The 10,413-nt window shown below is 36.0% G+C and overlaps 1 protein-coding gene across 1 annotated transcript; it reads right to left on the bottom strand.

Annotated features, from left to right (window-relative positions):
• Positions 1–309: 309 nt before the first annotated feature.
• Positions 310–1,257, bottom strand: LOC311090392 (olfactory receptor 6N1-like; the record flags this gene model as incomplete). Its single annotated transcript, XM_084125648.1, has 1 exon — positions 310–1,257. One exon carries the CDS (start codon positions 1,255–1,257, stop codon positions 310–312), a length of 948 nt encoding a protein of 315 aa, XP_083981774.1.
• Positions 1,258–10,413: the final 9,156 nt, after the last annotated feature.

Here is a 10,413-nt window from a genome sequence, read left to right on the forward strand (position 1 = left end):
TTACATCAAAGGAACATACAACATTGAACATTTGAAATTCACACTCCAGTGTAAGCCTGCATCATTTAATGTTTTATAAATATATATATATATATATATATATATATAATTAAAACATTATAAAACACACATATATATATATATATATATATATATATATATATATATATATATGTGTGTGTGTGTGTAATATGGCTGAAAAGATAAACCTAGCTATCACAATTGTTATGTTGTCCATTTCAATAAAACAATTTCCATAGTGTTACAATGTCTAGGATAATAAAATATTTGCTTGTGACCAAGAAATATTCAATCTGATATTTTCACTTCTTTTTTGAAAAGCAGCCTCACGACTTCCTTCCGTAGTCTTGTCAGATTTAGTCCATAAATGAGGGGGTTTAAAATGGGTGGTATGAGTAAGAATTCCAGGGCCATGAAATTACGCAAATCTTGTGGCAAACTCTTTGAACCATAACGAGTGTACAGCACATCAAACAGCAAAGCAACAGTCACATTGAGCAATGCAAGAAGATGTGGTACACATGTTTGTATGAATTTGTGCCTGCCCTCTATTGACTTTCTGCATTTTCCAACCAAGTAAATGTATGAGCAAAATATCAATATTGCATGTCCAAAATATATAAAAATTATTACATAACCAATCACATTATTTACTGTTGTAGAAAAACAAGAAAGTTTAACAACTGACCAATTTTCACAATATAGCTTTTCAATACTAGAGCCACATAATGTTAGTCTTGATGTTAATACAATTACAACACAAGTGCAAAAAAATGGAGAAAGCCAGCAGAAAAGGATACATTCAAGAACCCTCTGATTGGTGATTACTGAATGATACTCAAGTGGTCTACATATTGCCACATACCTGTCATACGCCATCACTGTTAATGTTGAAAAGTCACACAGAACAGATGAATAAATGACAAATATCTGAATCAAACATCCAGCATAAGAAATCACATGATACTGGGATAATAAATCATACATGAATTTAGGGTAAAATCCACCAGTGCCAAAAAGTCCATTTACACACAAATTACAAATAAAGACATACATTGGCTCATGAAGCTTCTTATGCAAAATTACAGTGTAAATTATGGTTACATTACACAACACAATTAATGGATAATACAATGCAGTCAATGAAAAAAACACAAATCTTTTCCCCATCGTTTCATTTAGTCCAGAGAGTGTAAACACTAAGACAATGGATTCATTCTCTAGTGGTGGCTGCATCTGGAAGGATATGCAGAGTTTTATGATAGTGATATCATTATGCACATCATAAAAAAAATTGTTGATTTGAAATGAAAAGTTAGATAATTTAAAAAATAATCAATATAGTCAGCTATTTAGTCCTGTTATATAAATGGAAACATTCCGTACTGTAAAGGTAGCATATGCTGGTTCTTCAAAGACGCAAGCAAATAAATAATTAAAATCTTACCACAATCTCTTTTTCTTAGTTTGACAGTGTTGTGAAAGGTTGATCTGGTGATATATATATATACATATGGAGACTATTCCCATGCTAATTTCCTTGTTTGTGAACACTTGCAAGACTTTTCAAAAGCTCTCTTGAGAATGTTTTTTGAAAAATATGTCAGTCTATACTAAACGTCATTAACCCTCTAGGGTCTGAGGTTTTTTGAGTCTGATTACACTGTATTCAGCACAAACTCTGCTACAATAATATGTCAGCAGCATGTATGTAAAAGTTTGTAGTTTTGAGATAATGACATTTATGCATGGTTTGTGAAAAAAAAAAAAAAATTGTCACTGAAATAACGTCATGAAACCCATACTGATTATTTCTTCACACAACTTTTGCAAATTGTATCACATAGCCTAGTGTAACGACTGGGCTATGAATCATTCTTTCATTTGTTTTGAATTAACAATTCTGACTCTGTGTTTTCTGAGCACATTCCTTCTGAAACCCAAAGCCTTTTACACTCTGAACTCATTGAATGTAAATCAGGACTCTCGAGCATCTAAATTACTGGCATGGAGCCACCAGGTCTGGGTTTAGATTGCTCTCTGACACCCTTTTACGACTCTGCGATCCTCTCAGAGACACTCCAGAACCTAAAACCAACATTTTTCTTCCCCTGTGGTGAGCTTCAAAGAGACCCACAGAAGAGATAAGGACTTTCTCCTGACACAGAGCATTCCACACACACACACACACACACACACACACACACACACAGCCATGTTTATGTGATTTGTGAGGACATTCCATAGGCGTAATGGTTTTTATACTGTACAAACTGTATATTCTATCCCCCTACACTGCCCCTATCCCTAAACCTACCCATCACAGGAAACATTCTGCATTTTTACATAAAAAAAAAACACTGCTTAGTATGTTTTTAAAGCCATTTGAAAAATGAGGACACCCAAAATGTCCTCATATATCACCTATTTTCCCGAGTGTCCTCATTTGCAGGTGTGTTATCATAAAAATGTCCTCAGTTGTCATGAAAACAAACTCACACACACACACACACACATGGACTTTCCATGGACTTACTTCATATACAGACATTTCCAAATGTTTGATATATTCCTGTGTTGCATTTTATATGACCATGTCATATTGGAGTATCTACGATTTTATCGTGTGTTAATCAAACTTTAAATGCCTATAATTGTGCTTTTGATTGTAACTTTGTATCCTTAACTGTTTTATATTTCATTCTTGGTATCTGTTTAACCGTCTCGCTCTGACTGAACCAACCGTATACAGGAGATTACAGTAAAATGTATTATTCTATGTGTACCATCTTTCTGGGTAGAAATGACGAATTCTAAACGCCGTCATAAACTATGTAGATGAACCGTCTGACAGGACAAAGGAAACTTTTCCCGCTTCAGATTCTCGGACGGTCATTGGTTGTTCGCGCGAACAGAGGCGTGAACCCATCCTCTCTATAAGAGACTGACACAGAAAGTTTCTCCAGAGCACTTTTTCTGTGAGAGGTTTCTGGTTCCATGGCTCCTTAGGGAGCTCTTCTCCGTTTTTCTTTTCTTTTCTTTCTTCGTCTTTATTTTCGTCTCCGGACTTTTCCTACGTTCATTTTGTAATCGGCAACTTCAACTTTAAAGAGACTCTTTGAACCTCCCGCGACCGCGCTTGCCCGGAAGAGACGAGAAAGCACGCCCCGCTCTTAAGGACACACACGCAAGACTCTGCTCTCCTCAGCAACACAAAGAGAACCATTTTGCAAGTATTAGTTTTATGGAACTTTTAATGTGATTTGATTCCTTGGTGTCTCTCAAGGTTCATTTTGTCTGTGATTTTTGCCGTACTGTGATCTTTCTCTGATCGCTCATCTCCTCGCACTCTCTCTCTCTCTCTCTCTCTCTCTCTCTCTCTCTCTCTCTCTCTCTCTCTCTCTCTCACACCTTTCTCATTTTCAGATCTCTCTCTCTCATCCTCTCTTAATTCATGTTCGTTTGGTAATGTTTTCGTTTGTTTGTTTCTGTTGTATATACATGTATTCCGTGTGTAACTGTAGTTCGATGTATTATTAGTTCAATTATTAAAATCCAGTATATCCTCGATTGATTCTGTCTGTCTGCTCACATTACGGAAAGTCCCTGATTTGTTGATCCTAGCTACAAAGCTTTACGATTTGTTACTCTTTCAGTAACCTAAATTTTATAAGGACAGGAGAATAATTTTCATGGCCAGAAACTAATTTTCCTGGAATTATAAGAAGTGATAACTTTATTGAGATGTTAAGTTAATCTTACGGTCGTTTGCTGGATATAACTAAATTAATTCCATTAAAGTTATCTCATACAATCGATCTGTAATAAGACTATTGATATATTAATGACGAACCATAACCCGTTGTGGTAATCATTCATACAATCGATCTATTTTCAGCTTCGATAATTTAATGTAACTGTAATATGCAATATATATTAATCATATTCCTGATTGATTATTAAAATTCCTTATATATCATTTGAGCTAATGTTAATGCAGTATTAATGCGGTTACACTAGAATATTTGCTTCAAAACTATGTGAAAATCATCCTGACATCTCTTATCATTCAGATAAGACTATATTGATTTAAAATTTGTAAGACGTGTTTTGTGTAAGAAAGCTTTATGCGAGTAGGCGTAAACACATCCTGAATATTAATGGATTTCACACCTGAGAAAGACAAAGACCCTCCCCTAATAGCCCCATTAGGTGCTATCAGGCCCTATCATTCTGAGCAACCTTGCACAAAGAATGAGGAGATTTACAAAAGAATGGCTTTCTGATTAGTGATTGTTTGGATTTATTTACAACACAACATAATCCAAAGATACACAATGTAACTGGATCTAGAGATGTCTAAAATGCAAAATAAATAATATTATAATAATATAATGTTAAATAATGTGCCAAATCTCTATGGAAATGTATAATTAAGGGATCCACAAGATTAGATACTAACAGCTGCTAACTAAACTGTGTAGTTTAAAGTAAAGGTCTGGCTTACCTACCACTGGGTCCTTTTGGAACAGCAAATCTGGTGCTAGATGCAGTTGGGAGGGGCTCCATGACATCTCCTGGCAGCTCTGGTTCACTGTCTTGCTCAGAACCAGAGGTATCTGTGTCCTCCCTTGATGCATCTATTTATAACACAAGAACCATTAGTGTATAATCACAATATAAATGCCACAGCCATCAACAACAAGAACACACATGAACCAGCATTTTAAAGGTCCACATCTGTATGACCTTCTTCTGCAGAACACAAAAGAAGATATTTTAAAGCATGTTGGTAACCACAGTTTTGGTTTCCATTAACATCCATTGTAGAAAGAAAAAAAAACAATGGAAGTCAACAGGAACCCAAAACTATTTGGTTACCAACATGCTTTAAAATATATTTTTGTGTTCATTTTTGGGTGAACTATCCTTTTAATCTGACAAAATCATCTCAACTTAAATTCCTGAATTCGGTATGTGATTAACTGCCTGTGTCTAGATGCTCTGACCTGTTGCTGGTCCTGAAGTCTGACCACACTGACTCTGACTAGCCTCAGGTAGGGAGCTGCTCTGGGTTCCAGTGGTGATGCAAGGGCTGGGGTCTGTTTGCACCTGATCTGCCTGTTTTTGCTTCTTTAACCCTCTGAGGTCTGAGCTGTTTTCTGGGCCCTGGAGGTGTTCTGACATGCTCTGACATTTGTGGTTATTTCTGTTACTTGTGACATTTTCATGTCTAAAGTCTGATTACACTGTATTCAGCACAAACTCTGCTACAATAATATATCAGCAGCATGTATGTAAAAGTTTGTAGTTTTGAGATAATGACATTTATGCGTGGTTTGTGAAAATACAAAAACAAATTCTCACTGAAATAAGGCCATGAAACCCATACTGATTATTTCTTCACAAGACTTTTGAAAATTGTATCACGTAGCCTAGAATATTTGCTCTAAAACTATGTGAAAATCACCCCGACTGCTCATTCAGATAAGACAATATATTGATTTAAAAATTTTACGACGTGTTTTGTGTGAAAAAGCTTTATGCGGAGGTCATTAATATGTAAGCTTTTCACACCTGAGAAAGACAAAGACCCTCCCCTAACGGCCCTATTAGGAGCTATCAGGCCCTGTTATTCTGAGCAACCTTGCACAATACTGTAAATGAGGAGGTTTAAAAAAGAATGGCTTTTAAATTGTTTGGATTTATTTACAACACAACATAGTCCAAAGATACACAACAAATGCCAAAAAAGCACTTATTGAAAACAATGATCCAAAGACAGAGACCTTTGTGCCATTCCTAAAAACATTGTACATACCTTTCATTTCCAAGGTGTTTGATTTTCACTTTACCATGTTCATGTACAGAGACTCATGTGAATGTTGAAGTCCTCAGTGGCATCTGGGCCCTGAAAAAAAAAAGTGAACATACTGATATCAAGAGAAAGGCCTGCACGATTTTGGGAATAAATTTTAGATTTTTCTGGTTAAAATTGCTTTTTAAAATTCACAGAATACACACACACACACACACACACACAAATGTTTCCAACAATATATAATATAATGAACACCAGGTTTGTTGTGCCTTGTAGGCATAAGCTATGCGCAGTGCTGGATAAAATAATAATAACAATAACCTATAGCAGTATAAATCTTCCAAAAGATTTCAGTAACAACTAAGCTAGAGAAAAATATATTGATTATCATGTTACTTCAAATGTTTCCATTCGTTATGATGATATGAAATGAGATAATAGTAAAAACATGAAGCCGTTTGCTTTTCAAACGCGATCGCGATCCAAAATATGATACATTCAAACGCGATCACGCTCAAATATAAAACATTATGGTTACCATATACATATCTACGTTTGAGCAGATATCCACAAACACAGTAACAGTAAACACGGGTCTAAATATTATAATATTCACCATATATTTAGCAACAGTTCAACTGCAATGTGAAATTTATGCAACAATAGCAAACTAATATGTAAGAATTTCTTACCTTACATCTTTCTTGTCTTCAAATCGCGTTCTTCTTCTTCTGATGTAAATACAATGTAAGCTCAGGCGCGTCTAAAAGCAGAGACTTGTGAAGTGTTTTGGTGTTTTGTTTTTGAGGTAGGCCTAATGAGCGCGATCGTGTTCCATGTGGAGATTTGCATGTGAATCTCTTTTGCACGAGTGGGCGTGGTAAATTAAAAATAATTAGGAAGCGTTTGAGAAGCTGGACATCAATTACTTAAACAGAGAATATTTGTTTTCAGTTTGAATCCAATCATTTAAAAGTACACACTTAAATGTTTATAAAGGTATATGGCTCATAAATGTGACAAGTATTCGCTGAGTTTTGTTTCAGTTTATAGACAATGTATATATTATATATAATGTATATATTTTACAAAAGCACAATGTTTTGATTTGATTGTAAGTGGACACATACAAAAGTAGAAATATCACAGATTCTTTTTTTATATTTCTTTTTTCTGTATGACCATAAATGACGGAGTAATTTAAGTTTATAGTGCTACAATGTGGAGAAAATCCAGCAAAACGCGCCCGCGTTGCCGACCTCAGAGGGTTAGAAAGAACTCTGATATCCCTCCCTTTCTTTTCATGTTTAATTGACCCTGTTCAAAATATGACAAATTGAAAATATGATTCCAATCATATTCATATTTTAATCATCATCCAATTACCAACATTTTTTATCTTAACTCTCTCGCCAGCATAAAAAAAAAATAGAAATCGCCACCATTAGCTTTTTTGGTAATTTTCATGTCAGGGGTGTTTTCTATATTAGTTACTGGTTTAGAGTGTGACCACTACAAGTTTGCTGAGTGCTGTTTGTTGTGCTGAGAATGTAAGTTCACTGGCTTCCTTTCTCCCTCACGTGTGTACATCTTCGTCACGGAACGCTTGTTCATATGTATGTAGTCATGTTGACTCGCCATGTCTGTATTATAGTTTGGCCTGGGAATGTACGAGTAAAAACCAGACGGAATAAAGCGATCGCTACAGTATTACAACTAAACAAGCTCTTGGCTCGACGCTGCGGTCTGCGTTCATACAGGTTGGTAAAGTAGGCTACTTTAGCATCTTGCCCTGTTCCGACTGCTTATATTCAATTGAAGACCTTTTATGGTTTAAGTAACTTTCAGCCCATTGATGCACAGGCTACAAATTAGGCATAGCTTTGATTTGACCTGTGTAATTACTTTTATGATATTGTAACTGTTTTCTTTGCAGGAGGACCGTCATATGCCATCTTGGCCACTGTTTTTCCTGTGCCTTGTTTTTAGTATTCAGTTGTGTGTGTGTGTGTGTGTGTGTGTGTGTGTGTGTGTGTGTGTGGGAGGGAGGCCCACTGTGTTGCCCATCAGTCTCTCCCTTGTGCGTGTTGCTGTATGTTTCATGTTTGTGTATGTAATGTTTGTATCTTAGGCCATTGGGTTGGTGCAGTATCCTGGGGGGTAACAACTCTGTTGTGTGTTCACTGGTTTGCTGAGTGTAAATTACTTTTTTTGTTGTTTTTTTGTGCATGTGATTTGTGATGTGCCCTATTTATTCTGTGTTTGTTTGAGTCTTGCTGAATTTTTATTGAGTGCTATTTATTCAAACACCTTGATTTTGCACTTTGTTGTCCCCGTCCCTGAATTTGTTGCCCAGAGGCCTAAAGTCTGTTTTTCATGTGTGTGTCTAACTTGAGAAAAATAAAATAAACTGTTTTTATTTTTATAATACTCCAGTCCCTCTCTCTCCTTTTATTTCCCTTCATTGGGATAGCCTGCTTGTAAACATCTAAAATTCAGATTGTTGGTTATCCACTTGATTGGTTTAAAAAGGGCCCCCTAGGGGTCACATTGGGCAATGTTGTGGTCGGTGTCTCTTACATTATTAGAGCGCTTGCCACGTGCGACCCACCTACATTTGAAATAACAAAATTTTGGTCGGCAGGAAAAATGGTCCAACGAACCATTCGGTTTGAAAATGCGTACCGAAAACCGAACCGAAAGCCTCGTACCGAACGGTTCAATACGAATACGCGTATCGTTACACCCCTAGTATCTATATATGTATCTATCTATTAATCTATCTATGTATCTATATATGTATCTATCTATCTATTAATCTATCTGTCTATATATATTTCTATCTATGCATCTATTAATGTGTTACTATATGTATACTCTGTCTCTAGCCTATCAGTCAATGTGTAAATTTAAATATAAGCCTAAATATAACTAAACAAATCGCACTATAAATGTCACTATATCACCAAAAATCCGCTATCTCAAAATCAAACTCCTCTCACAAAAAGAGGTCAAGATGCGTGGACTTCACTTTTATACAGATGTGAGATTGTGTGCTCTGTTCCCAACCATCAATCAAACGCTGATTCGGCGGACCATGCCACCTGTCGAAACACTTGTGAAACACTCCGAAGCTTCATTTAGCCATAGTCACGTGACATGGGTGTTTTGAATCACGCTTCGGATCAGTGTTTCGAAACATCTGCGCTTCGGGATCTCGAAAAGCTTCAGAACGTCAGTTTCGCGTCAGCCATTCCTACTTACCATCTGCCTTCACAATTCCCTTTCTTTTACTTTTGCTAAGACACAGAGACTGTTACCTTCCAGCTAAGTGTACTATACCAGCCATTGATACTGAACTCTCACCTGTTTGACCTGCTTGCAGTCTGCCACCTGTAAATATTTCTTTGGTCCCCATGAGGAAAACAGCTTATAAATCATACAAAGTTTACGAAACAGAAGTTTTGTGTGTGTGTGTCACCCTTGTGATAAACTGGCCATATGTCCAAGGTGTTTCCTGGCCTATGGCCTGAGACCCTGTGATAGGGTTAGCTAGTAATTCAGATGTCATATGCAATGTCAGCAATATTCACAAACAATAGTCTAATAATCTCAGTTAATTTTAAATGATATTGAAAGAAATCTGTAGAAAGGTTTTAAAAAACTCAAGATGAGACATTTTGAAAGGACAGGTATGATGGTTCTTGCTTAGCTCATGGCTAACAACTGAAATCATCATGCAATGGACCAAATGATGCAATTCATATGGGTCCCCATATGGCCTAATTTGACTTTAATAAACATGGTTGTTAAAGGTCATTATGTATGTTTCCATTCTTTGCCTTAGTCTTTATACCCAGAAGGCTTCCCTGTCCAGAGCTGCTCTCAGTGGGATAACAGAACAGATAATTATCTTGTAATGATAACACTTTAATTAAACCCCACTGACCATACAATGACACTTAGATCCCTTCGGGCTGATCATAGCTTTTAGTGACCTCTAAATGTGCTAATTTTCAATCTCAAATAGCGTTCAGTGGTATGGTAGCAAATACAAATCTTTTTAGTGCACCACCAAATGATGTAACTCAAAACATGTAATTAACAACTCATTAACTTATTTTCACTCCTAATGTGGTCCCTTGACCATTCCAGGACAACATCTTGACCACCACATCTCCCAGTGGGCTGAGATAAATAGACCTTCAGGTTTAATTAGACATTACAACAACAATTAAATCCCTTTGGTCAAAAGGTCAAAAAACCTGTCCAAGTAAGGCTTACGACTGATGTTTTAGATGACGAATATCGTGTCATTATAAAGAATGATGACACAGAGATATTGTATACTTTTCAGATTTTTTTATTTTATTTTATTTTTTCTCTGACAACAATTAAATATATTTATAGCACATGTAAATATTTGTAAACACTTTTTTTAACGTGTCCTTACTGTAATTATACAATTGAGTCACAAAATGTACTTGTAAATGTAAATGTACTAACTATATGGTTAGTTAGAATTAGTGTTTGGTTTAGGGTTAGCTGCATAAAATTAAGTATAATTTAAT

The sequence above is a fragment of the Abramis brama genome (assembly GCF_963993115.1).
Source record: "Abramis brama genome assembly, chromosome: 10".
NCBI classification, from domain to species: Eukaryota; Metazoa; Chordata; class Actinopteri; order Cypriniformes; family Leuciscidae; genus Abramis; species Abramis brama.